Source organism: Periophthalmus magnuspinnatus, chromosome 3 (genome assembly GCF_009829125.3).
Source record: "Periophthalmus magnuspinnatus isolate fPerMag1 chromosome 3, fPerMag1.2.pri, whole genome shotgun sequence".
Lineage (NCBI taxonomy): Eukaryota > Metazoa > Chordata > Actinopteri > Gobiiformes > Gobiidae > Periophthalmus > Periophthalmus magnuspinnatus.
This window is the reverse complement of record NC_047128.1, coordinates 7,791,072-7,818,453: the sequence shown is the minus strand read 5'-3', so window position 1 is coordinate 7,818,453 and position 27,382 is coordinate 7,791,072. Positions and strand designations below refer to the sequence as shown.

At 37.2% G+C, this 27,382-nt stretch overlaps 1 protein-coding gene across 2 annotated transcripts in view; it reads left to right on the top strand.

The window, feature by feature from the left end:
- ly75 (lymphocyte antigen 75) overlaps positions 1 to 26,543 on the top strand; it is a 29,237-nt gene extending 2,694 nt beyond the window's left edge. The window contains exons 3-35 of one of the 2 annotated variants that reach the window (XM_033990562.2): positions 727 to 900; positions 1,377 to 1,538; positions 2,048 to 2,167; positions 3,686 to 3,826; positions 4,273 to 4,470; positions 5,170 to 5,330; positions 5,444 to 5,551; positions 7,897 to 7,985; positions 8,227 to 8,390; positions 8,467 to 8,666; positions 9,016 to 9,158; positions 9,779 to 9,857; positions 9,930 to 10,001; positions 10,562 to 10,685; positions 10,817 to 10,852; positions 11,234 to 11,403; positions 11,753 to 11,826; positions 11,909 to 11,985; positions 12,835 to 12,968; positions 13,055 to 13,163; positions 13,483 to 13,643; positions 13,720 to 13,849; positions 14,285 to 14,505; positions 15,368 to 15,530; positions 15,945 to 16,109; positions 17,028 to 17,150; positions 18,213 to 18,398; positions 18,540 to 18,763; positions 19,979 to 20,186; positions 20,875 to 21,036; positions 22,089 to 22,205; positions 23,165 to 23,344; positions 25,511 to 26,543. In XM_033990562.2, coding sequence (XP_033846453.1) covers positions 727 to 900; positions 1,377 to 1,538; positions 2,048 to 2,167; positions 3,686 to 3,826; positions 4,273 to 4,470; positions 5,170 to 5,330; positions 5,444 to 5,551; positions 7,897 to 7,985; positions 8,227 to 8,390; positions 8,467 to 8,666; positions 9,016 to 9,158; positions 9,779 to 9,857; positions 9,930 to 10,001; positions 10,562 to 10,685; positions 10,817 to 10,852; positions 11,234 to 11,403; positions 11,753 to 11,826; positions 11,909 to 11,985; positions 12,835 to 12,968; positions 13,055 to 13,163; positions 13,483 to 13,643; positions 13,720 to 13,849; positions 14,285 to 14,505; positions 15,368 to 15,530; positions 15,945 to 16,109; positions 17,028 to 17,150; positions 18,213 to 18,398; positions 18,540 to 18,763; positions 19,979 to 20,186; positions 20,875 to 21,036; positions 22,089 to 22,205; positions 23,165 to 23,344; positions 25,511 to 25,683 — 4,748 coding nt within the window. In that variant the 3' untranslated portion in view covers positions 25,684 to 26,543. The remainder of the gene's footprint in view (positions 1 to 726; positions 901 to 1,376; positions 1,539 to 2,047; positions 2,168 to 3,685; positions 3,827 to 4,272; positions 4,471 to 5,169; positions 5,331 to 5,443; positions 5,552 to 7,896; positions 7,986 to 8,226; positions 8,391 to 8,466; positions 8,667 to 9,015; positions 9,159 to 9,778; positions 9,858 to 9,929; positions 10,002 to 10,561; positions 10,686 to 10,816; positions 10,853 to 11,233; positions 11,404 to 11,752; positions 11,827 to 11,908; positions 11,986 to 12,834; positions 12,969 to 13,054; positions 13,164 to 13,482; positions 13,644 to 13,719; positions 13,850 to 14,284; positions 14,506 to 15,367; positions 15,531 to 15,944; positions 16,110 to 17,027; positions 17,151 to 18,212; positions 18,399 to 18,539; positions 18,764 to 19,978; positions 20,187 to 20,874; positions 21,037 to 22,088; positions 22,206 to 23,164; positions 23,345 to 25,510) is intronic. The other variant, XM_055230072.1, reaches the window with a different exon arrangement.
- The last annotated feature ends 839 nt before the right edge of the window (positions 26,544 to 27,382 follow it).

Genomic DNA, 27,382 nt, shown 5'->3' with positions numbered 1-27,382 from the left:
TTCAGTCACACATCTTTGAGTTATCCTTTATTTTTAGTCTGTCTATATTTCCAAAGCTCAAAATGCTTTGTTCCGCCATGTGATCTCATAAAGCAGTATTTTGCAAGTTAACAGCTACCTTTTAAGTAGAGATGGGCAATTTCAGTAAAGGTGTATGTAATTTAAAAATGCAGGGGGGCACTTCCTGTATTAACACATGACATCACTATGTGTTCAGTTTAAATTTGCAGCATTTGTGTGTGTAAACATGTGTGAATGAAACAAAACACAACTTCAGGTATGTTTTTGATAAAGAAACATTATAAGATAGATCAGAAATAGCGCAATATGGACTCTTTAACCTCACAGGAATTGTTTTGATACTTCTCGTTTATTTTAATTTTTCAAAATATTGTTGATATTGTTATACTAAAAAATACTAAATTTGAGTTCTAACATGACTATATCACAGCCCGTGTGATACGGACACATATGGACGATTATTGTCAACTTTATTATGTAAATATGAAATTGTATCTTTCAGTGAACAACCAGTACCTCTACTATCATAACCCACTCTTTAATAGGCACAAGTCACTAAGATACAAAATTACAGAAAATAATAAAATGTAATAAAAAAAAAAAACTTTGTTTAGTGTACAATATTTGTTTAGTGTACAATATATGTAACATTTTGACTTGCCCCAGGGAATGTTCTGTACTTTTTGCTTTTCTTTCTCTGTTTAGTCATCTATACCACCGATGGAAACTCGGCTGGTGCTCCCTGTGAGTTTCCCTTCAAATACAAGGACAAGTGGTATCATGAGTGCCTCCCAGATTCTTCTAACTCAGGCCTCTCTTGGTGCGCCACAACCTCCAATTACGACCAGGATTTGAGGAGTGGAACCTGTCTAATACCTGGTATGACTCTAAACCATTATTGCAATTTTGGATTGGATTGGATTGTATCTGTATTGTCATTTGTCAATATCATGTTATAACATCATTATACAGTTTATTATGTTTTAGAATAATTGTAATTGTAAGTTCTGTCCCTCAAATGCATAGTTTTGTTGCTGCAATATGATAAAGTGTTACTATTTTTGTTATGGTTAAAGTGAACGTTAATACTACTAAGGACATTTAAAGGGCCTATATTACGCTAAAAACATACGTACATGTTTAACACACATCCTGCATATTTAGGCTGAGTTCTTTTCTCAGACACCTTGTAATGTCATGTAGTAATACAGGAAGTGCTCCACTTTGTTTTTAAACTCCATACAAAATATAACATAAAAATAAAATAAAAAATAAATAAAAATGCAAAGCTAAAAAGAATCACACGAGTAAAGTATGGAAAAAAACACATTTAATAATATAATTTTTTACCACAGAGGAAGGTTGCCAGACATTATTGGAGGGTCCAGAAGAGAACTCTTGCTATGAATTTGTCCCATCCGCTGCTGTCACCTGGCAACAAGCTCTGGACTCGTGTCGCAGTCAAGGAGGAGACCTGCTCAGCATTACCGCACCAGAGGATCTACACTCCAAAACCAGTGAGAGCCTTATATGCCCATGCATTTTGGTTTTTAGTGCACCAATTTGTTACTTTAGTTTGATGTATATTTGTCTTAAAATTGATTACATTACATTTATTGCAGTTTATTAAAATTAATGAGTCATTAAATTTGTATGGTTAAATGATAGTAATTCTGATTCTGAACTTTTAAATCTTAAATCTTTTAACATGGTACAGTAGTACTTTTGGCTGTCATTTTTCCATTTTTGACTGACATAGGTGGGGAACATTTTTGTGGGTCAAATATGGTTTGAAACTAATGTTAAGATATTATGATATTGTAAATAAAAGGGAAATTCTAAAAGCATTTTTAAGGTCATGGTATGGCTCTTTGGCCATGATGAGGCATTGTGTTCTTCTCAAGAAATTTTTCTGACATTTTAGGAAAGTTCAAAGTAAAAGTAAAATGTGCTTGAACAATGTACCTTATATTAATATTAAAGATCTGTCTTAAGCCCATATTCATCATTCTCTGTTATGGTGCAGTGTTGGACGGCCTTGGCAGAATGCCCGAGCGCATGTGGATTGGCCTCCATCAGCTGGACCCGTCTCAGGGCTGGCAGTGGTCGGACGGCTCCCCTCTGTCCCTCATCCGCTGGGAAACAGGTGAGCCCTCTGATTATTTTAAACACATAATTAATTATCTCGGAGCAAAAGATCTCCTTGAAAATAATGGTTGTTATTGTTTGTTAGCTTAAGTTATTAAACAGGTATTGGATATTAGTAACTAAAATTAGTTTTGAGTATCACATGTGTAGTAGTGGTAGCAGCAGTAGCTTGTGCTGTTTTATGTGTAGAGATTGTGCTGTCTCCACAATTAGCATTATCTCTACAGACTGTCAAAGCTTCAAGACATTTTGCACAACTATACATTGTACCAGCTGATTACCGCTAAACTCCCATCCTGTTTTGATGTATTGCTGCTGCAACAGTTTTTCTAAAAATGTAGACTTGAGTAGTGCAAATGTTTCAGACACAGAGAATGCAGTGTAAAGACGCTGCTGGTGCCTTTGTGCCTATTTGCCACAGTGAGGCTTTGTTGGCATTGCTGAATAAGGCTAAAAGGAAAGTGACATCCTTGTATGTAATGATGAATTTCATAATTTATGCAAAGCGGAAATGTTTACTGTTTAGCACTATGGTTATTAAAACATTTTAGTGACAGTTTTAGTTTTGTTTTAGCTATCATTAGCTACTCGGATATTTTTACTTTTATTTTTCTTTTACTGTATACTTTACACTTAAAGCTAGTTTTGAAACCATGTAAACACAAAATAATCACATGTGTAAAGCAAAATTTTATTTTTCCTGAATAGTCTTACAATGTGCAGCTCTATGTCAGAATTATAATCACATGGTAAGACAAAGCTACCATTGTTTTGTGTTGGACATTATGTAATATTGTCTAAAAAATTATTTTACTTTGAAAATCTGTATTGAGTAGTGAGCCTTTTCCTTTTGAAATTTGAGTATCGTGACAGCACTGGTCCAGACTAGACTAACCCAGACTATATCAAATCTTAATGAATGACGCATCTATATTTAAGCCTTTGTTCATTCCTGATAAAGAACTGAAACTGATTTGAACCTGATTGAGACATGGTTTTATTTCTGTTTAGTGGTGCATTTACCATATAACAGTGCAGTAAGTGACTTTTTAGTTTGAGTAACACGTATGTTCTTTTCCTTGAATGTATGCAATTAAAGCAATCTATTTTTTCTGCAATCATTTAATGAAAAAATTAAAGATTCTTATGGCAAGCCTCTCATATCTGACCTTTAACTTGGCCTTGGGCCATAATGGTGGCTTGGTTAATACAGTGGCACCATACTGTAGAGTATTCCTCTAACACAAAAGTTACATTGTGCAGCCATTTTTGTTCAGGAGTTTTTGAATCTTGTTTGTGTTTGGTTTGGTTGAACAGCGTTTTCTGATATGGCATTTTATGTGAAGAAGTTACTGTCTGTGGTTTAGCAGCTTGAATATCAATATTTAAAATCAGGTCTCATCAATAAACTTTGTAAACCTGCATATTGGGTAACTGAGAAGGATCTGGAAGTGTTTCATAAATGCCCGGATGATAAATTTTTGTGTTGTTGTTTTTGCATGTGTGATTTTGACAGAGATGCCGCCCGCCTCCACAATCCTCGACTCAGACTGTGGCATTCTTAACACCAATCAGAGCTACGAGGTTGAATCATGTGACACTAAACTGCCTTATATCTGCAAAAAGCCCCTCAATGCCTCTAAAACTGCACCAGAGGGTTAGTTTATGTTTATCTGTTTATTATACTGGTCCAGTGGATATAGAGGGTGGAGTCTGATATGTACAATAGGTTATATAGTCAAGTGCTCAAATAAAAAAATTATGAATTGGAAATTAGCCAGCACAATGCATGTCCTATTCATACTGATGTCAATATGTAACAAAATGAAAAATATGTATTTATTTAAAGGAGAAAAAGAATAGATCTGTCTCAGAATATTAGCGTGTTGGGGTTTACAATATGGTAATGTGCAGACAGTACATCTTTATTATTTTATTCTTAAATCAGTTTTTATTTGGATTAGATTAAATATTATGTAGACATTTTATGTACATATATAAAGTATATTGTATTTTTTAGGAACTTAAATTTTGGCAAAATTGATTGCAGTGTGTTAGTTTGCAATGCCATTTGGAGATTAAATATCTCCTCTCCTTTTGCAGAGTCCCTGGTCTATAAAGAAACATTGTGCTCAGAAGGGTGGGTTGCCTGGAACGGCTGGTGTTACAAACTGATAAAGGACAATCCCCTAAACTTCACTGAAGCCGCAATGTATTGTAACAAAACAGAGGAAGGAGCCTCTCTGGCCAGTTTCCAGTCCATCGACAGCAAAGAGATGATCAGCACAAGCTTTCATAGTGGTTAGCGTTCAACAATGTTTTCTTCTTTGAGGGGGCGCCACAGTTAATGATCCACGCCCTTCTCTCATTTGATCTACCATCAGGTCCTATTCTCACTACATCCATAAATCTGCTTTGTCTTCCTCTGGTACTCCTGTCTGACTGACCTTTGTAGAAGTCCAGACCATTTTCCCAATCCTCTTTTGTTTCTCTCTGCTTCTTTTCTTTCCATACTGATTGCATGCTCTTCTATCAATGTGACATCAGTGTCAATTTCTCAATTTGCTTTGTTAACCCCCAACTCTCAGAAGCATACAATAAAATTGTGTACACTGTGTCTGTGAAAAATTTTAGTTTAACTTTTTGAATTTGATTCCCATATGTTAGACATTTTGTTGAGTGTTTTCCAAAGTTTTTGTAAAGAATAATTACAATATAATAACAATAATGGCATGGATTTATACTGCACTAGATTGACAAGTAAAGTGCTACAGTGGCAATAAATTTTATTATTCAGTCCCCACACTCTGTGGTGCTAAGCTACTTGCATATGTGACTACAGTTGCCCTGGGCCAGACTGACCATGGCTGTCAATATGCGCCAGTGGTTTCTGAATTCCACCAATCGCTCACTCAGTAACACATTATTCACAGCAGCAATGTAGATGAAAAGTGGGAATTGAACTGCTAACCTGCTTATCTTTTTTTTTTCCTTAATTAGATCAATCTCGAATGAACGTATGGATTGGCCTTATTAGCGCTGGCACAAACCCTGCTTTTTTTAGGTGGTTGAGCCAGGAACCAATCACCTTCACTTATTGGGACACAAACCAGCCCACCAACCCTACTCAGGACTTCAAGTGTGTCTACTATTCTGGAGAAGTATGTTTCTGTATAAGTTTGCTCCCATATGTGGACTCAAGGTCACAGTAATTTCCTGTAAATATGAGATTTTATTGAGTGCAATAATTCAAGTGTCTTCCCATTTTCCTCAGACTCTTAAATGGAGGGTTGGTGACTGCATGGAGAGGCTACCGTTTATGTGTCAGAAGAAAGGGCGAGTTAAGGACTTGGCTGAACAAGACGAGTGCCCATTCAAAGACGTGAGTATTAAGTTATGTGAATACCCTACTATGGTCAATTGACCTGAGAATTTTTTTTAATTTTTTATTTAAATACATTATAGGATCACTTTAAATAATGCTTGAATGCATCATGGAATTGGTGTAATGTATCATTTAAACATTGCATTTAGTAATCACAATATTTTATGTTTGGATTACCATTATACAGTAGGTTGTATTAAAGCAGATTCTTGTATCAAAGTTAATCTTAACTGAAGCCAGTTCTATTTAATCTCTCCTGACCACCAGAGGGCTTTGCTGAAAGCACTGAATCTTCCCTTTGCACTTGCCTAGTTCTAAGAATAATACCAAATGAGTCACCCCTGTGACCCTGGATGATGCCCCGCAGGTAGTATAGTTCCTTGTTATTCGTGACTCTGTTCCTCAATTCTTCTCATGTGCGGTTTGATGTATATGGCATTAGTCATAGCCAAGAAGTTGTGTTACTTGTCTGTTGCTGGATACCCTTTTGCCGTATAGCACAGCATTTGTTCCCCCCTCCGAGGGATGTAACAGCATTAACAGCATACACTTTGTTGGAGGACTATTGAAGGTATTATTTTCAATTATTATTTTCAATAGAGGGAGGCAAGAATGGCATAGTTAGCCTCTGCAGATAGCAGTAACCTCCTACCTTTGGAGTAGGTTCCATTACCCCCTCCTAGGTGCTCCAAGGGCCTTTCTGAGTCTGCAGTTACAAGAGATCCTCTCAAAAGGAAGAAGGCCAGCTCCGATCGAAGTCTTATGTCTAAAGTGGAGCAGTTGTCTGCAGAATTGTAAGCAATGAGGTCATTATTGCGTGCACATGGACACACCTGCTTCTGAGGCTGGGATGTCTTTCTAATCCATGCCTGTCCTGGCCCCATAGGTCCTCTCTCTGTGGCAGCACAGGATGGCCCAAGGGATTTGGTCTACCACATACATGTTTTGGAGTTGCTTGTAGTCCAATTGACTTTCAGGAGCTTTCTGCCACACCTAAGAGGGGAAACAAGTTCTTATTCAGTTGGACAACACTTCGGTCGTCTCCCACATCAACCGTCAACTGGGGAAATAGATCAACACAACCTCTTAGGGTGTCCCAAAATCTGTTAACATAGGCTGCACCTTGTCTTTCCACACTGCGAGCAGTGTATCCGTCAAGAGACTGCAATCAAGTGATTAGTGATAGTGAAAGATTTTCTTTCCTGAAGGAAGCCCACTCCAGGGGAATTGTCTCTCCACCGCATGGTGGTGCGCACAATCTTGAGCCATTTTGGGCAGGCAGACATGGATCTGTTCACCTCAGAAGAGTCAACTCACTGTTCTCTATGGTTCTCCCTTGTGAGAACGCCAGGCTATGTAGGCCAGTATGCACTCTCACACACTTCTATATGCTTGACTCCTTCTTACTCTGATTTGGCCAACCCTACAGAGGGTTCTCCAAGAGGGCCACAGACTATTACTAGTCGCCCCATACTGGCCAGCACAACTGAGGTTTCTGTCTGCATTGCGGTCTCCTGTGGTGTCTCCCGGTCAGGAAAGATCTGCTGTTTCAGTTGGGGGGGTTGAATATGGCATCCCATTCTTCAACGCTTCCAGCTATTGGTGTGGCCATTTGTGTATGTAATTACTGTTTTATGAATTCCAAATGTCCACTAGAGACACATAGATGATGAGGGACTATATTACTTTCAGGGCATTATCCCGGGTCATAGGTATGACTCATTTGGTATTACTACTCAAACTGCACATGTGTGAAGGGCACATTCAGTGTTTTCAGCACTGCCATCCAGCGGTCATCCGGGATTCATAGAACCTTAGTTACATATGTAACTTTAGTTTTTTAATTGTGTCTCGTGTGGTCTTATTTTTGGTGTTCCTTGGTAAACAACAGTGTTGCCAACACAGAACAAATGTCTTGACGTCCGGGATGAAAATAAGTGCTTCAAAAGAAAATAGAGGTCATAGGAAGTTTTTATAACGTCTGTGCAATTCCTTAGCCATCCAGGTAGGGTCCATTGCAATGTAGAAGAAGTTAATATGTTTGACATTCATCTAGTAGCTTCTTCAGTTCTGCAATTTTGGGTCCTACAATTCCATCTATACTTGCACTGTGAACCTGGCCTTGAGAAAATATTATTTATGGACAGTAATAATGTTCATTTAGTTTTGAAGCAATTATTTTAATGCCTTAATACCATGACCAATCATTTCTACCTTACTACTGTTAATTAGACCCAACAGCTGTGAAGATAATATGCTAAGATATAACTACTGAGTAGGGCATGTCCATCTAAGATAACCTCTTTGTGTTAAAGTTTTATTGAAAATGTCCTCCATTGCAGGGATGGAGGAGACATGGCAATTCTTGTTATCGGCTAAACACCAAACAAGTGCCCTTTGAAGATCACTGCAACTTTACCATAAGAAACCGGTATAAGTGAATTTAAATATAGATTTGTATCTGGAATGTTGAGCTATATCGCAGTCAACGTGATATTTTTGGCTGTTTGGCCTACTGCTTTTATTGCATTTAAATTACAGCAGAATGATTTTTCCTCATGACACAACTATTTAATAAACAAATATTATTAAAACATACAGCACTTTGGACAGTGATGGCTGTTTGTAAGTTATAAATAATAAACTTGACCTCGACTTCTTGTCTGTTTCAGTTTCGAACAGGCTTTTGTCAACCGTTTATTAGCAGATCAGATTAGCTCAGAGAAACAGTTTATCTGGATTGCTCTAAAAGACTATAACAACACTGGAGAGTATCAGTGGATGACCCCTGACAACCCTGAGGTCACATACACCAACTGGGAGCCAACTGAACCAGGTACAAATGGGAGTATTTTTCTGTAGATTCAAACATGATTGTGTGGGTGGTATATTTCCTTTATTTGTTGTTTTAGGCCAAGATGGAGGCTGTGTGGTGATGTCAACAGGCAAACCACTGGGTAGTTGGAGGGTGAAGAATTGCAACTTTTTCAAAGCAGGCACCATTTGCAGAAGAGACCTGGGTCCTGCTCCTGTCCCTGAGCCAGAGTCGGACATCAACGCCCCCTGCCCCGACGGGTGGACATCAACACCAAATATCAAAAACTGTTACAAGGTGTGGGAGTGCTGCTACTACATCTGCTATTTTACTTTATATTCTACCCATCAGTCACTCAGAGCCTTACAGAGGTTGACCAAATGGAGAGAAAGGAAGTGTGAAACAAAGTGCCTGTGTTTGAGCATAGCATTAAACAGAGATTTGGTACAATAAATTAGTTCACCAAAATAACATATTGTAACAGGTATCAGATCACTCTTGGCCAGGCTTTGCAAGTAAATATAATTCTATAGTATAAATAATACCTTAGAATTAGAGTTCAGATCTTTTAAATCTAAAAGGTTTTTCCATAGTCTGAATAAAGCCAATATATCTATACCTCAATTTTCCATCGTCTTCTTCCCAGGTGTTTCATGAGGAAAGATTGAGCCAGAAGCGCTCGTGGGCTGAGGCGGAGAACTTCTGTCACGCACTGGGGGCAAACCTGGCCAGCTTCTCTCATTTGGCCGAGATGAGAGCCCTGCACAGCATCATGAGGGGAACCATCAGGTAAGTTCAGTGTGAAAGGGAAATTATTCTCAATGGACTACTGTGACGTAGGCTTTTAGAAAACGATGATATGATATTTTTTGGTTATATTGCCTCCAGACTGTACTTGCTTCTATACAGACATTAAAGGGCCCATATTGCGCTGGAGTTGTGTTTCTTTCACACATGTTTAACGCACAAACCCTGCATAATTAGACTGAGTTCTTCTCTTAAACAGCACTCTGTTCCACCTCGTGATGTCATGTGGTAATACAGGAAGTTCTCCACCGTGTTTTACAACTCCATACACCTTTACTAGAATAATTTGGATTATTTCAGACCTTATGTTTAGTAGTGACAAGAACATCTCTACTAAACCAAAGGTAAAAGTTAGCTGTTAGCTTGAAAACCAATGCTTCATGACATCATAAGGTGGAACAGAGGTTTTTGAGCTTTGGAGATGTAGACAGACTAATAATAAAGGATTACACAAACTTGTGTGAATGAAACAAAACAGGTATGTTCTTGAGGAAATAACATTATAATATGGCTTAAAGCTCCCAAGAGTGAATTTTGTGTAATATAGGACCTTTTTAAGATAGATAAGATATAGTATGTTTTTTTGTTTTTTTTTATTTCAGTGACAACAGATTCTTCTGGGTTGGGCTGAACAGGAGAAATCCAGCTAGTCGGTCATGGCAGTGGAGCAATGGTCATCCAGTGAGTAATCTGCATCTGTAAGCTGCAGATAGGTATGTCCTAATCACTGTGTAAATGCAAATGTGTTTTCAGGTGTCACTGGACATTTTACATCAAGACTTCCATGTGGATGATCCTTACGGTCGTGACTGCACTGCATTTAAGGTCAGTATAAGAAATGTATTAGTATGTATTTGTTTTATGTTTTATTTGTAGCTTTTCAAGTCTGTGGATATTTACAAATACTAGTGCTATTGTTCAGGACATAATGTGGTACATTATGTGTTATAGAATGTGATGATTAAAATCACAAATGGAGGACAATTTTTTACACATTTACTGAATTCACACGAATATTAAATTGTTATGTTTTAATTTTGTTTGGCTTGCATCCTTGCTCTTGCTATTATCATTGACTTAGGTAGTTGGTAGGTTTGTTTTGACTGTTGAAAATGAAGAAGCTGTTTGAATCTGGCCACTGCGTAGTCATGAGTCAAGCAGAAAGACACATTTGGTGTAGTGAGTCAGCTATTTCATGTTTTTGACGAAAGACCTGTAGTACTTTTGCATCTAATAGTTAGTTTGATATTGATACATATTCAAACTTCATACTTGATTTTTCTTATTGTATTTTGCTGGAAAAGTATCCATCTGTATGACAACTAGGACAAATACTAATTTTATGCATTCCTTGTGTTTACTAAATATTTTCTCTTTCTCTTTAGACAATGAAAAGCAACTTGAAACACTTGTTTGTATTTTTGCTTCATGAGGTCAACCCCATACCTTTCTATGTGACCCCATTTCACTGTGATGCCAAGCTGGAGTGGGTCTGCCAAATACCCCGTGGTAAGATAAGAAAATATAGGACACTGTTTTGGCATAGACACAATTTCACATTATAAGGGTCACAACATGCTGGTAATAGTGCAAAAAACATTTATTCAGTTTACTGATTTAGTGATATTTTTTTCTTACAGGAAGAACGCCAAAAACTCCAGAGTGGTACAATTCAGGTATTAAATGTATAAATACAGGTGCATTATGCACCTTTTCTAATGGGGTGTTGTGCTTGTCTCCATGGAGATGTCCAGATTTGCCTGGAATTTTCCATAGTATATTAAGCTTATCCTTCTTGCATTTGGCAGTTATTGGAATTTTATTATTGAAATTACTTGAAAAGCTGTAACTTGGCTAATGGCATAATTTGCTGGTCTTCATGGAGATGGATAAGTTTAATACCACACTAAGGAAAAGGCAGGCTGTCCACCTAAAAAGATTAATATTGCATCTTTAAATTTTGCAAAGCCCAAACTATGTCATTTATTTATTATTTTAACTACAGATTTAAATTTGAACTACTACTGACATGATACTATTATGATTCTGATTTGTAGAAGGCCATCATGAGACGTCCATCTTCATTGATAAAGATGAGTTCTGGTTTGTGACAGAGCCTCGACTGACTTTTGAAGAGGCAAAGCTTTACTGCAAAGAGAAAGGCAGTACTCTGGCCTCACCCCCGAGTTTCACTGCTGCTCGGCAAATTCACCAAAAACTGAACGATGTGAGTAATCTCTCTGGCTATTCAAATGTTAAGTTGCAGTAATAATCCAAATTATACAGTCTCTTGTAGGTTTGTTTTTACTTCTACTTGCTTAATATTTTAGTATTTTGATGTAACAAAATAAGAGTTGTAAAAATGGATGGAACTGCAGGAAAATTTTACGGCGGTGAAAACATCTAGTAATTTAACTTCAGTTTCAATATTATCTGTAGGATGCAGTGACAAAATTTACTTTTAAAATGAGTTACTTGTTTTTTCAAATGAACTCTTGTTATTCAGTGATACAGTATTTTTGCAACAGTTAATTTTGTAATTTATTTTGTATTTGGGGTTTGCATGTTTGACACAGCCTGAACTTAAACAAAGCACACGGCAAAAGTGGTGGCTTGACATGAAAGATCCACATCATCTTTACCCTATGACGTAAGTGTTTGCACTAGTAATTTGAATATATACTACATTTACATATTTAAAATCCTACTAAAATTTTATGTACACATTACAGATACTCCCGGATGTTCTTCTATAATTCTCGTTTCCTGGGGAGATGTTCAACTATCAATGGTGAAAATGTATTCCCAGGTGAAACAATACATTTCTAGACTTATCTGCTTTATAACTGGACCAGCTCTGGAACTCACTCCCCCCTGACCTCCACAACATCGATTCCCTTCTTCTCTTCAAATCACAACTTAAAACGTATCTGTTTAGACAATCCTACACCACATAGTTTTTGCACCTGTTTTTATGTTTTTAACTTGTTCTGTATAGTATCCTTGGATGTTTTGAAAGGCACTCATAGATAAAAATGTATTATTATTATTATTATTATTATTAACCTATGATAGTGGGATGACACAGATCATCATGGGGAAGCAGTATACACTTTAACCACTGGTTAAAGTGTATACTGTTATTGTGTCTGGGCAAGACACGTCACCCACCATAATTCCTATATTAATGTGTGATTAGAGGTGATCATTGAGATCACTGGTGCAGATTATCAGCCACTTCTCTTTCAGTCAGCATCAGGCAGCTGTGACTACAACGTAATGCCACATAATACATCTGAGTATCCAAAATGGCACTAACTAAATAAATAAATTAAAATGACTGAAAAATTGGCAAGGCAAGTTTATTTGTATAGCACAATTCGTACAAAAAGTAATTCAAAGTACTATAAACAACATAATCATCATAAAATCAACATTAAAAGAGAAGAGTGTAGAATAAAAACCGTTCAGTCATATGCACAGGTAAACAGAACCACAGCGAGCCTGGATTTAAACATTATTAAAGTAGAGGCCTGTCTCACATCATATTGTATTTTTACATATTATAGCTAAATATTGCCTCTTGTATGGCAAAATCGTAATCGTTGTTATGACTGTTTTTAAATGCTATTCACCAGTTGCTCTTGAACCTCTTCAGAGTACGACATGACTTGCAGAGCGCGGCTGCCTTTCGTGTGTCAGAAAGTGAACGTAACATCGGTGGAAAAAAACCCATATGAGCCGCAGCCTTCGGGACAGTCCTGTGAACTGTCTCTGGCCTTCAGAAACAAGGTCTGACCCTGGACAACACATTTTTAACACTAAACTCCTAGCTGTTAAAATGTTGAAACTATTTGGTGTTATTTTTATTGTTTTAGTGTTATATAGAGATGAAGAACCCCAGACCGATATCATTTAAGGCTGCTGTTGAGGAGTGTGAATCTGTGAGAGGAACTATGCTTACTATAACAGACCAAGTTGAACAAGGTAACTTTTGGAGGCATATTTGAGAGCATTTTCTTGATAACAGGATTACAAAATATTGAAAATAAATAAAATATGATAATAAAAACATCACAGTTATTTATTATTATTATTTGTTTAAGTTGTTTGAATATATAATATAACTAATTAATACATATTATTCACACTTAAAATATTTCAAGATTCTTTCCATTGAAACAAAAAGGTTAGTTAGTTATCACCCCTTTGTCACATGCATATACCAAATTGCTCTGGTCATAACACTGATAAATGTTGTTGTATAACTGGACACAAAATAAATAATATAAACTTTACAAACCAGACTTCATCACGAGCATCTTGGCCACAAGAACAGACTTGAACTACACGTGGCTCGGTCTGAAACTTCGACCAAATCAACAGAAATGGGTGGATGATTCTTCAGTGACATTTGTCAACTTTAACCCTTTGCTTCACGGCATGGTCAAGCCCATAACAATCAATGTAAGTGTTTGGGGTTTTTTTTAAACCTGAATGAATCCACTCAGAAACTCAAGACTAATCTGAAAATTTGTTGTAGCAATTTGATGTCGAAAGCATGGATCTATGTGCCTTTATGTACAATAATCCTCACTCTGACCTGATGGGATCCTGGGACTTCACTTCCTGTGGAGATTATCAACCACTGGCCTACTGCCAACACTATGCAGGTAACATAGCACCACCACACCTAAGATTTTGGGCTAGCTTCCTCCCTCATTAGTATTCAGTCTAAAATAAGAATGGTGAGCTAGGACGACATTGCGCTACATTTAGTCGTCTAGTACGTCTGTTTCACATCCTTTGTAATTTAACAAAGCTATGGCTTTGTATATAAAAACAAAAAAAATGTTTGTGCCATAATAAAATTTAAGACTTGAAGATCAGTAGCGCTCGTCCAACATAAATTACATGGAAACAGTAGCTAAAATTTTTTTTTTAAATAATCTTAATAACAAAGAGCAAATAGATACTTTTTGTAGCTTATAGGTTGATACAAATCTGACTGCAAGTAGCGACAGAATGTGTAAAGTAAGTTCAAATGTACCCATTTACCAATATAAAGACTGAAAGTAATAAAACGAATTATTTTATTTTCCAATCAGACAAAATGGAAGAGCCTCAGATCCCATTAAAATCCTTTAACATCGGGAACCACACAGTTCTGCTGTTGCTCCAAAATCTGACCTGGTTTGAAGCTCTGGAAAAGTGCAATGAAAATGACATGGAGTTTGCAAGTATTTCCGACACCACTCTTCATTCCAGCCTCGTGGTGCATGTGAACAGGGCACGTACACCAATGTGGATCGGCCTGTTCAGTGAAGATGTAAGTGCAAGTCAAATTAGCTCTTTATTTATTATTTAAAGATACAATATTATCGTTTTTTTATCCCTGTAGTGTGTGTTTAAGACAGTGCAATATTTTTTTTTAATTGTTGATTTAGGATTTGCATGTTTAATACAGGTCCAGAGTTAGCTATGTAAAAACTCAATATTGATAGCTAGATCTTGATAAGTTTATACTGTGATTATGTAGTCCTACTTAAATGGTTCTTAGTTTTCCTTTTTATGGTGATGTTACTTTGATGGTGTGGCTTTGAATGTCAAATACATTTTAACAATTATATATCATATAGATATGAGTGATCACGAATTAATACTTTGGGCATTTGTCCACTGATCTGAAGGTTGGTGATTTGAATCCTGGTCTCGACATAAAAAATATCATTGGTAGAGTGGTTAGATCCACTGGCTCACAGGTTGGAGATGCATTTCATCTAGAGCGATAGCATCTGCTCCCACAGATGAATACTGTTGTTGTGTCCTTGGGCAAGACACTTAACCCACCTTGCCCCCAGTCTCTGCATACATTAGTGTATGTTTGTTTTTTGAATGGATGAGTGGTTCCGTGATGTAAAGCTCTTTTAGTGCCTTGAAGGTGGAAAAGCGCTATATAGAAATGTGATTGCTGACCATGGACCATTGATCATAAAATTATGTCATTATGTAGTCATGCTTAACTTGGTTTGAGCTCTCCTTTTTATGAAGATGGTACTTTGATGGTGGGGCTTTGGATATTAAATACAATTTTAACAATTATATATCATATAGTTTTATTTAATGCATTTGCATTTATTTGACTCATATAGACGTGAGTGATCAGTCATTAACTATCATTTTAATTGCAGGAGGGCGTCCACTACCGCTGGACAGACCACAGTCACACAGTGTACAGCCGCTGGGCCCCTGATGCTGCGGGGGGCTCCTGCGTTTACATTGACACTGATGGATTATGGAAAACCATGGAGTGTGAGGAGGAGCTGGGAGGAGCAGTGTGCCACAAGCCACACGGTAAGGGCAGAATTATACTTTAACAGGTATCAATTCAGGATATTGGTTAGTGGTTTGGCATAACACAATATTGCTGGGTTTTCTATTAGGTATACTATTGGTCTTATATGTTCAGGTGGGGGTTGCAAAATGAATATAGTTATATTGTGGTTAGATATTTGAAATTAAACCTCATCATTGAGAAGGTTCAACATTTGTGCAACAGATATGATGATTGTAACCACAATCCAAAATTACATAGTCTGAAAAATAGTGGGGAAAAAATATCATATTCAGGTCAGGTCAACAAATTTAGACTTGTCTTGGGTCTTGAACTATACAATACAAAGTCTGAGACAAGCAAGTTGCAAACTGTTTTTATGTTAATATTTACAATGTTCTACCTACATACTATTTATTAAAAATACTTTACAGAAGACACCATCTCCACACCAGACGTTGTTGCAGTGAAGTGTCCTCATAAAATCAATGGTGCCAACTGGATCCCCTTCAGAAACAACTGCTACTCACTGCAGATGGTGTCCTCCAGATGGGAGCAATTTGATAAAGGACATGCTCGAGAGACCTGCAAAAACCTGTGTAAGCCTCTGCCTCTGTTTAGCAAAGGGTCCACTCTGGTTCATGGCGCTCAAGATTTTGTTATCAAACAAAAACTTTAGTAAATTGGTTTTCTAACTCTTTCTATATTGAGTTTTATTTATTCATTTTTTAAATGGCACATGAATAATACTACTGGTGTATGTGTCAAAGAGGACCAAGAGTTTGAAACATAATGTCAGAAGGGTTTAATGAGTTTCACACAGGTAAAGTGAACAATGAAGCAACGGACTCTACGAAAAGGATGAGAGTCCTGAAAGTTGCATGTTTATAGTTTTTATAGTGTCTGTCGTGTCTATGTGTGTGTGTATGTAAAGGAGGATCCTCTTCTGGTCAGCATAGCGTTATCTTTGTGAGCTCCCATGCAGGGCCACTGTAACTCAGAGCTCTGTACTTGACTCTGAGCATCAATATCTCCTATTGTATTTTATGTATCTGCATTTTACTGGTATTCACGTGTTATTGTCTTTAGCATTAGAACATTGAGATACAAGTTTAAAGTAGTGTGCACTGCTAAATGTAGATACTTTACACTACATTATGATGTAGTATAATGTACGATCCCCCTTCAGCTAGCCAACGCAGAAAATAGTTTTGCAAGGCTTAAGTAAAATTGGTGTTAACATTTAGGAAATTAATATTATTTTGACATGACAAACAACATTGATTCAAAAAAATGATGTAACCATGACAAATCATATAAGTTTTAATCCTTCAAGCCATATGTCATTTTCAAACCAAGCCTTAGTTCCTCTGATTACAACACAACCTTCATGCTTATCAAGTACAGTGTGTTTTTACCAGAGCGATACAACAGATTTTGTGATATTTTGTAAGTGATTGATAAAGTGTTGGTCTTTTTGTTGCATTTTTTTGATAAGATGTACTTTGTGTTTTCAGATGACGATGCCACAGTCCTGACGATCAGAGACGCAGAGGAGAATGAGTTTATTAAGCAGCAGCTTGCACCTTTCCAAAGCTTGGTGCAGTTTATTTGGCTGGGCATGTTCAAAGATGACAATGGTTGGTCTTGAAACATTTATTTTTTTTTATTATTGCATGTAGAATGTCACTGAAATAGCTCTGATAATGCACACTCAGTTGTTTTCCAGGCTACAGTTGGTGCATGATGCATATAAAGGATCTACAGCAGTCACTTCTTGCAGTGTCACTGAAAAAAGATTATTTTATAAAGATAATTACTATATCAACTTATCATTTAATATATGTAATATATGAAACAAAAGTGGGGAGAGTTTGGGTATGTTTGTTAATATGATAAGATTTGACCTGTAGAGGGGTGCAATAAGCCAATTTATGGCCAAATATTGGTATATTCAATTCAATTAATTTATTTTTGTAACGCCCAAAATCACAACAACAGTTGTCTCGAAGGGCGTTCATGTTTTGGTTGATGGGGGAAACCGGAGTACCCGGAGGAAACCCATCCAGATACGGGGAGAAACATGCAAAACTCCACACAGAAAGGCCTGGGCGACCCGGGGATCAAACCAAACCCTCTTGCTGTGAGGCATGAGTGTTGCCACTCAGCCACCGTGCTGCCTACACACAAAAACAAAACAACAGGAAAAATCAGACAAAACAAGAAAAATCGGCCAGGCGAGGAGGATGAGAGCCAGGCGAGGAGGAGGGCCAGGCGGGGAGGGGGAGAGGGTCCAGCTGTCATCGGGGCATCTGAAAGAGTTACACTCTGCTGTGTGTTTCATTAAAAGACATGAGCTGCAACAAATAGTCTATTTAAAATGGTTTACAGGGGTTATCTTGCATTATTTAAATCTTAATTAGTGGCATAAAGTAGTTTCAGTATTATCATTTATCACAATATTTCTTTGTAGCAATATAACATACTTCAAAATGTGTTATCGTAGCGAACATGTCTTGCTTCAATTGGATTTATCTTGTAAATATAATATATTATTGGTATGTCCATTTTATACACTACTTACATCTTTATTATTTACGTTTACAACCACACACTGACAAAAAACAATTTTAAATATTTTGATTATTTTGCGTGACACTAGATACCAGAACTTGCATAAATGTATCTTTTTCACCCGGCAGATGACCAGATGAAGTGGTTTGACGGCACCAATGTTCAATATAATAACTGGAAATATGGCAGAGTGGCCATCGACAAGCCTTTCTTAGCAGGACTTAACACTTTTGGCGTTTGGTTCTTCATCACCAACAAGAACTACTTCCAAGATTTAAAACAAAAGATGATTGTGGCCTGCAAACTGGACAAAGGTGCATGACTGTAAATAAAATATATCATGTTAAACTCATTAATGATGGTAATTGGAAAAAGAAAGTGTTAAAAAGAATCTATACTTTCTCTTTTGTATTGATGTTGCATTAACATAATATTTTCTTCTGTTGATTTCTCAGATGAAAAGCAAAAGTACAACTCTTCAGTCACTGACTTCCAGCATTACGGTAACCTGACATACCAGGTGTTAGCCCAGAAGCTCACATGGTTCCAGGCATTGGAGGAGTGCGGGCGGCGCGGGAGTCACTTGGCCAGTGTCCATGACCTCCAACATGACGCTCACATCAGCCTCATATCAAAGACAGACGGCTTCCCACTGTGGATTGGACTGTCCAGCCAAGATGTAAGAATAGCAGAAAATGCATTACATTTTCCACTTAAAATAGCTTAAACTTTAAAAACCTTGGATGTTTTTTGTTTACATTATTGTCGTATAAAGTATCTGCTTTCAGGACCAAAATAGACTGGCAGTAGGACATGAAAAATATATAACCATGCTAGAAATGGCAAAAGAAAAATTCAATTCTATCAATTGGACTAACTGACTAATTGGAGCTAACTACACTGACACTAACACACCTATTTGTGTACAGTTTCTGTTTGTTAGCTAGGTCTGACAGAACAGAATTTTTCTTTTGCTATGGATCATACCTGAATGACTGAGGGATTACATACATCTATGCTAGAAATATCTACTTGAACCTACTTGAACCTACATGCAGTTTACTTTTACTCAGAGCAACGATTACTCCAAATGTAGTTCAACTTACTAAAAGTATAAAATAATAATACAATTAAAAAAAAAGAGATTGCAATGCCATTTCTGACTCTGGTATAAGACATAATGTTTCTCAAGAAAATATACCTTCGGTCACTGAATGATCACTGGATTGCAATGATGAGAATTTGGTCAGGAGTAATAGCTAATAAATCAACATCAGATACATATAACACATCTATCATTCATGTTGTAGCATTCTGTTGTAAGTAAACAGACCACATTTGTTCTGGTTGTTTATTTTCTGAACTCAAGGGCTGTAACCCATGTCACGCCACTTGTCAGCCAAGCAACCAAATGTCACAACCAAGTGTCATACACGAAAGCAACACATAAATAGTTACAAGAATAACAAAAGGTGTCAACTCTGAGCTAAACACAAAATATCAGATCATTACACTATTGCAGCTATCCCGGAAGATTCAAAATGAAAAAGCAACCAATTTACCAATTAATAATCCTCTACCTTTATAAAGTAGTAGGGCTGCAATCTTGATCGAAATAGCAATATTTAGACAACAGAAAAGAGCAAAATATCTTTTTTTAATAGGAAAATATTGCTCTACCAGTAATGTAGACCTCTGATATGTTCTGAAATGCATGGGATTCTTGTAGTAGTTGTTTATATTTCAGTCTTCTCAAATATTGATGTTGTTTACAATGTGCAGAACAGAATCCTATTTTTTAAACATATTGCAAATTAAATTGGAATTTCCCTAGGAAGTACTGCCACTTCCACCTCACATCTGCCTGATTTGACTATTGTTGTTTTTGTTGTAGACTAGTGGATCTGACTTTGAGTGGTCTGATGGTACTTTCCTGGACTACAAACCCACCATCTCCGAGCCTCAGCCCAGCTTGAGCTTGCCCGATCCAGAGGCGCACTGTGTTTACGTGACTCCAGATGGAAAATGGGTGAAGAGCAGCTGCCAAACTGTGACCGAGGGTGCCATCTGCTACACCAGCAACACCACCACACCTTCTCAGAGTAAGAGCATTTTGGGTTTAAGAATTATAAAGACCATAATTATAGTATATTTTAAGTACTCATTGATATAAGCTGATGGACATGTGCCAGTGTAAATGTTTATAATTTTCAAAAGGCATACCACCAGTCCAGTTTTTATTAGTTCTGCTGTCAATGCCAAGATTCTTTCCTCAAAATATATAAATGAATTAACTTTATCGGGATTTCAATGTATGATCATGCACTCAAATTAACAAAATTACTTTTCTAATCAGATGAAAAGAGTACATCTCATCCATCTTTGCAAATAATTTCCAGTAGCCTTTACAATTGCTTAGCCAAACCATTAACCAATGTCCTGAATTGATACCTGATTTAACAAAAAAAAAATCCTTCTGAATTCTATGCCAATATCGGTACAAGTTTTCAATCCCATAATAAATATACCAGTGTACGCAGACACTGGAGGTGATGCGGGTGAAGTATCTTGCCCAAGGACATAATAATAGCATTCATTTGTGGGAGCTGGAATTGTGGATCTGACCACTCTACCAATGATGTTTATGTCAAGAGTGGGATTTGAATGCCAACCTGGACAAACACTCTACCAACTGAACTAGTGTCACCCCATTTCGATTTTTGGAATAGTAGAGACAAATGCATTCTTTTAAATATATCTCCTTTTCTGCTTATGTCTTATGTGATCCAGGAGCCAAGTTGCAGGCGGCTCTAGTGTCCAACAGGTGTCCTCAGAAAGATGGAGGGTCGCTGTGGGTGCAGCACGAGGAGCACTGCTACGCCTTTGATATGAGCTTCTACAACTACAGTGTGTTCAGCATGGAGCAGGCCAAGAGCGTCTGTGACAATCTGGGTCAGTGCACTTTTAATATCAGTTTGTCTATTTGTTTTATCTTAAAACAGAAAGAATTATGACCTTCTATCTGTTAACAGTGTTAATCTTTGTTATGACCATGAGTTACATTATGTTTACTCAAGTACTTTTGGTAGTATTGTTTCTCAAAGTCAACCTCATGGATTAGTTTGACGTAACAGCAGTCTTATTTTTGTACAGTTGTTGCCCATACTCTGCCCATAGAGCCAAATTCTGTATCAATAAAAGGAGCAATGTATGTTATAGCTGTCGCAAGGACTGCAAGATTAAATGCAATCAACTTGATATTCTAATGCTAATGCTAATTTTGTTACAATTTAAATGGCAATATCACAAAGATAGCAATTGTTTAAAGCAGATGTATTCTGCAAAATTGAATTTTCAGAGCTTAGTTGTTTCCCCTCACTTTTTATACTCTCAAAGTTGTATTTGGGGTGACTTTTTTCATACATATTTTTTTCATACTTTTCATACTTTCATACTTTTTTCATACTGTAATTGCTTATACTCAAGATATAGCCATATTGCAGATCAACTCCCATTTTCATCACCATCGGCATATGCCGACTGCTCTCTACTTAAGAAACCTTTTAGTCAGTCTTATGTGAATGCCCCCTAGGTTTTACATTTTGGAGTCTGCACTGAATTTTGTTCAGCCTCTCTTGTCCCACGTGTCTCTATAATGATCGACATTAAATTCAACATTGCAAAAATATTCAACCCCACAACAGCTGCAGTTTTGGAGATACAAAGGCCGAGTCCTCTAGCCAGTGTGGTTCACCAAGAAAAGCTTTTACACTTGCCATTTCCTTATTCAACATAACCACTTTTAGGACATGAAAATTATTTTATTCACTGTATCTGTGTCGTATTCTTTTCCTATGTATCTTATTATCTGTATATTTGTGTTTTTTTTGTTGACTTTTATGTGAAGCACTTTGGGCAGTTTGAAGGTGTATGCTATATGAATAAACTTGAAAGTAACTGTATCAGTGTTAATTCTATGGCATATTGCTGTACTCTTCCTCCAGATGCTGACTTGTTGACCATAAAGACCAAAGAGGAGAATGACTTTGTTACCAAACACATTTCTGATGACCCTCTAGTGACCAGTAGAACTTGGCTTGGCATCAGCCTTAATACTGAAGGTATGTAGCCTGCCCTATTTGAACCAGCTATTTAAAATATACCTGGATTTGTGTTTTGTTTCATTCACATGTTTGAGTAACCCTTTCCCCTCCCTGAACCGCCACCTTAAAGTGGTGGAGGGGTTTGAGCACCCGAATGATCCTGTGAGCTATGTTGTCGGGAGCTCCATGGAAAACAGGTCCAGGGGGACGGGTCAGACTAAGAGCTGTTCAGAAGCCCTTTATGATGAGTGCACGATCAAGGTTCGCTACGTCGCCCGGACCGGCGTCACCGAGGCCTCACCCTGGAGCCAGGCCTGGGGTGGGTGCTCGAGAGCAAGCGCCTGATGGCCAGGTCTTTCACCACGGGACTCGGCCGGGCTCAGTCGGCCTCACCTCCATGCACAGCTAGGGCTCTGGAACCCATCTCCTTGAGAGGGGCTGGACTCTACATTTCTCTGGCGTTGCCCGCGGGGAGCGGCAGTGGGCTGGTGTGGGGTCCCACCTGAGGAGCTGGAGGACGTGTCTGGGGTGAGGGAAGTCTGAGAGTCCCTGCTTAGACTGCTACCCCCACCACCCAGCCTGTATCTCCTAAGCACAAAATTCTCTGTTCCATCTTGTGATGCCATGTAATGGTAGTTTTCAAGTTAACATTCAGTGAAGACTGGAAATTCCAGGGCTGAAATCATCCAAATAATTCTAGTAAAGGTGTATGGAGTTTAAAAACACAGTGAAGTACTTTTTGTATTACAACATGACCTCACAAGGTGTAATGTTGGTGGTGGAGTTTCTGTTTGAGAGAAGAACTCAGCCTAATTTGCAGGGTTTGTATGTTAAACATGTGTAAACAAAAACAAAACAAAACTCCAGGTATGTTTGTGATGAGAAAATGACATTATAACATATATCAGAAAACAGCATAATATGGGCCCTTTAAATTCTGGTCAGAAACTCTCTAACAGAATGATTAAATGTCTTAGGTAAACCTGTATCCTGGCATGATGGTACATCTCTGGAGTACTCCAACTGGAAGCCTAATGCATTGAGCGCTGCGGTGGGAAAAAACCAGTGCGCTGTCCTGAACTCAAACGACGGAGGGACCTGGAAACTGGCCCACTGTGACACGGCACGCAGTCGAGTTGTGTGCCAAACTAAAGCAAGTAAGTACAAGGACACAAGAAACTCTTTAATGATAGTTCCTTATTTTATATTAGTGGCAATATGGAAGGCTACATCTACAGAGCACTCACCTGTTAGCTGACACTTGACAACTGAATGGTAAATGGTCCACCTTCAAAGCTCTATACATCAAGAAACCACTCATCCACGCAGTGTACACAGACAATGGGGGCAAGGTGGGATATGTGTCAAGTGTCTTACCCAAGGACACAATGACAGCATTCATCTGTGGGAGCTAGAATTGCACCACCAACCTGTGAGTCCATGGATCTGACCTCTCAACCAATGATGTTTATGTCGAGAGTGGTATTCGAACCATGAACCTGGATCGGTGAACAAACACTCTGCAAATAATTATAATATACAAGTGACAGTAGTTCAATTGGCACTTATGTCCTCGGGCAAAACATTTTACCCACCTTATCTCTGTATACAAGTATACAAGAATCTAATTGTGATTGCAAATAGATTTGTGATATGTTTAAAAAGTAGTGCATATTGATAAATGACTCCATCAGTTCATATTGCAGTCTTCTCTCAAATGTGAATGGTCCTGAACTAATACAAGCTGGCAGTACTATAGTATTATTAAATAAATACATCTTGTAAATGTCATCCATTCGTATCTACATGATCGTGCATTCTACTGTCTGTGTGGCCTTTTTTGTATCGTCTCTGTAAACATGAAGATCCACTACTTTCTCTTTTTTTTCCTGTCCTGATTCTTGGTTGGTTTTACAAATTAAAGCACTGAGTTGTCACTGTGTGACTAATGAGCAGTGGTGGAAAGTAATAAATTAAAAGTAGTGAAGTACTGTACTTTAGAATTTTTAGGTATCTGTACTAAGCACATTTTAACGTGGCTATTTTTTACTTTTATGTCACTACATTTGAGAGCAGGTATCTGTACTTTCTACTCCACTACATTTTTGAACAGAACTGAAAAGTAAAAGGTACTTTTCATATGATTTGAGGGATTATTTTTACCATATTGGTATCAACATCTTGACTAAAGTTTTTGAGTTTAAGCTTCGGCTTTGACCAAACAAAATAAATACACAAAATTCATAAGAAAAAATTAAGAAATATATCTTGTTACTGTTGAAGAAAATATATATATTATATATATTTTTTCATCAATATCACTACATTTAACACTTTAACAAATTAACAACATTTGCGTGAAATACTTTTACTTCAGTAGATTTTTTCATGTGATATTGTTACATTTACTTGACTAAATTTTTACCTCCATATCTGTACTTTTACTTAATTAACAAAATTGAGTACTTCATCCACCACTGCTAATAAGGTATTTACATAAACCCACGCACCTATGTCTTAAATGTATTAAACTTCCCTATATAGACATTTTATTGCTATAATTTTGCACGCTTGCTTTTGGCTTTGCTGCCAGAGAAGGAGCCGTGTAAAGCTGTGAATTGAGCCAGTGAAAATCTGATTTCAAACACATCCAGCCACTGAACTACTTTCATGTTGATTTAAATGTATGGTCTGTAGAGGAATATGGTGTGCGCCACTGTGAATTGGCCTAGTTTTTCTTTGAGATAGCTGCTTTGACGCTTGTGCTTAGGGAGTGTGTTTGTGCCTGATTGATTGTGGAATCGATTTTTAGCCATAATCATTTTGTTGTGAGACACTTTTATAGAAATGTTGTTATTTTTATGTTTATGGCACTTATAACATGAACATTTGATGTAATTACTACATTTAAATAAACATATAACGCTCCTTTACCTACCAGTTAAACATGCATGGTAATGGAGCCATATAACCTTGACAATGCTTTATCTTGTATGGTCTTCTGAGGCCTGGATGGTAAGAGAACTTTCCCAGTCGTTGAGTCTTTGAGCAAGACACTTCACACATGTTGTGTTGGAGAGAGTGAATTGGAGAAAAAAGAAAACATTTAATAACATGTTTTGACACATTTCATATGGATTGCCATAATATCGTTATTGGGATCAAAAAAGTATTAAGATGTACATTTTTGTCTATATGACTACCTATTAGGAGGTAGTTTTGTAGTTGCAAAATATATATATATATATATATATATATATATATATATATATAAAAATATATAATTACTCACACCACTGTCACTGGCTTTTCTCTCTGTTCAGGTAAAGGCGCACCTCTGGCTGTGGCCTTCCTCATCATCATCCTTGTGTTGCTCCTTCTCACCATTGGTTTTATCGTTTATAAGAAAAAGCGGCACCACTTCACCACCACTGTGCGCTACAAACGGACTTTTGACGAGTCAGACTCCACCAGCATAGTCGCCGACCCGGAATAAGCCACACAAAGATATACTTAAAACAAGAGCGCAAATGCAGCCTTTCGATTTTAAATTATTTATTTTTGACCCAGCTGAAAAAGTTGTGTGTTTAACTGTAAATATTGAGCTGTGAGTTTGTTTTTATTTAGTGGGGTTCCTTAACAATATACTATAAAAGTCCCAGGGTTTTTGATGCACTAACTAAAGTGACTAACTGTCAGGGATAATTGACCATAATAATTGCAATGGCAAAAACAGCAGTATTGAAAAGGGGGAATTTATTTTAACATTTTCTTATTACTACTGACACTCCCCTGTATTCTTCACTGAATAAGCCAAGGAGCACACACTGTTTTGTCCATCAACTTTGTATTGTCACTGTACTGGCTAAAGTTGTTTTACACATTGCACTCCAAAAATGTTTTCTTATTTTCTAGTTGAACATCCATCGGTGAGGAAAAATCCCACTGATTGTGCCTTTCTATTTGTACTCTTAAAGGTTTCTATGATTCAGCACTGATTTGTTTTGGGACACTGTCTTAAAATTGATTGTTTATAACAAGCTGGTGTATTGTATGTACAGTGAATATGACTATTTGCTATGCACTACTGGGAAAGAGCACTTTATTGTGTTAAGCTGCAGATTTCTCATGTTGAAGCACAATGAGCTTTTTAGAGATTTTGTAAAATGTGGAAAAATTGCACTGGTGTTTACTGTAAATTGTAAACTGCCTTGTAAATATGAAATATTATAACTGAACAAACCAAAGATGTCTGTCAGGATTATGCTTGCTGCTTGTTAACAAGGTCATATCAACTACTTTATCCACCCTCACAGATCAGGTACCTTGCAATAAAAGTCATTTTCTTTCAAACTACTTGTCTATTGTGTATGTGTTGTATTTTTGTGTTAAAGGGCCTATATTACGCAAAATTGATTCTTGTGAGCTTTAAGCCATATTATAAAAAATATCTCATCAAAATATACCTGGAGATGTGCTTTGTTTCATTCGTTCATGTTTGCGTAATCCTTTATCTATTTATCTGTCTACATCTCCAAAGTTCAAAATGTCCTGTCCCATTTTGTGATGCAATCCATACTCATTTGATTATAAATGAAACAGGAATGGCAGAACTGTTTGTTTTTCAACAGTGGTAGCAGTGGTAAGGTTAACCTCATTGTAAATACTTATAACCAATACACACTTCCCAGTTTTAGTTTTTTTTATTTCTGTACAAGTAACATTTTGCATATTTAAAGGGCCCGTATTAGGCTATTCTCTGATTTGTTTCCTCATCAAAAACATACCTGGAGTTGTGGTTTGTTCATTCACACATGTTTAATACAAGCCCTGCATATTTGAAAACACTCCTTAATCTTGTGATGCCATGGGATAAGATAGGAAATCCTCCACTGTGTTTTTAAACTCCATACACCTTCACTAGACTCATTTGGATAATTTCAGCCCTGGATTTGCCAGTCTCAACTGAACTATAAGTAAAAGGTAGTTGTTAACTTGAAAACTACCACTATATGACATTACAAGGTGGAACAGAGCATTTTAAGCTTTGAAGATGTAGATATAGTCTAATAATGCATGTGTGAATCTAACAAAACACAACCCCAGGTATGTTTTTGAGGAGGTAACAATATTCTAATATGGCTTAAAGCTCACAAGAGTCAGTTTCGCATAAATGAATACATGAAGGGGACATC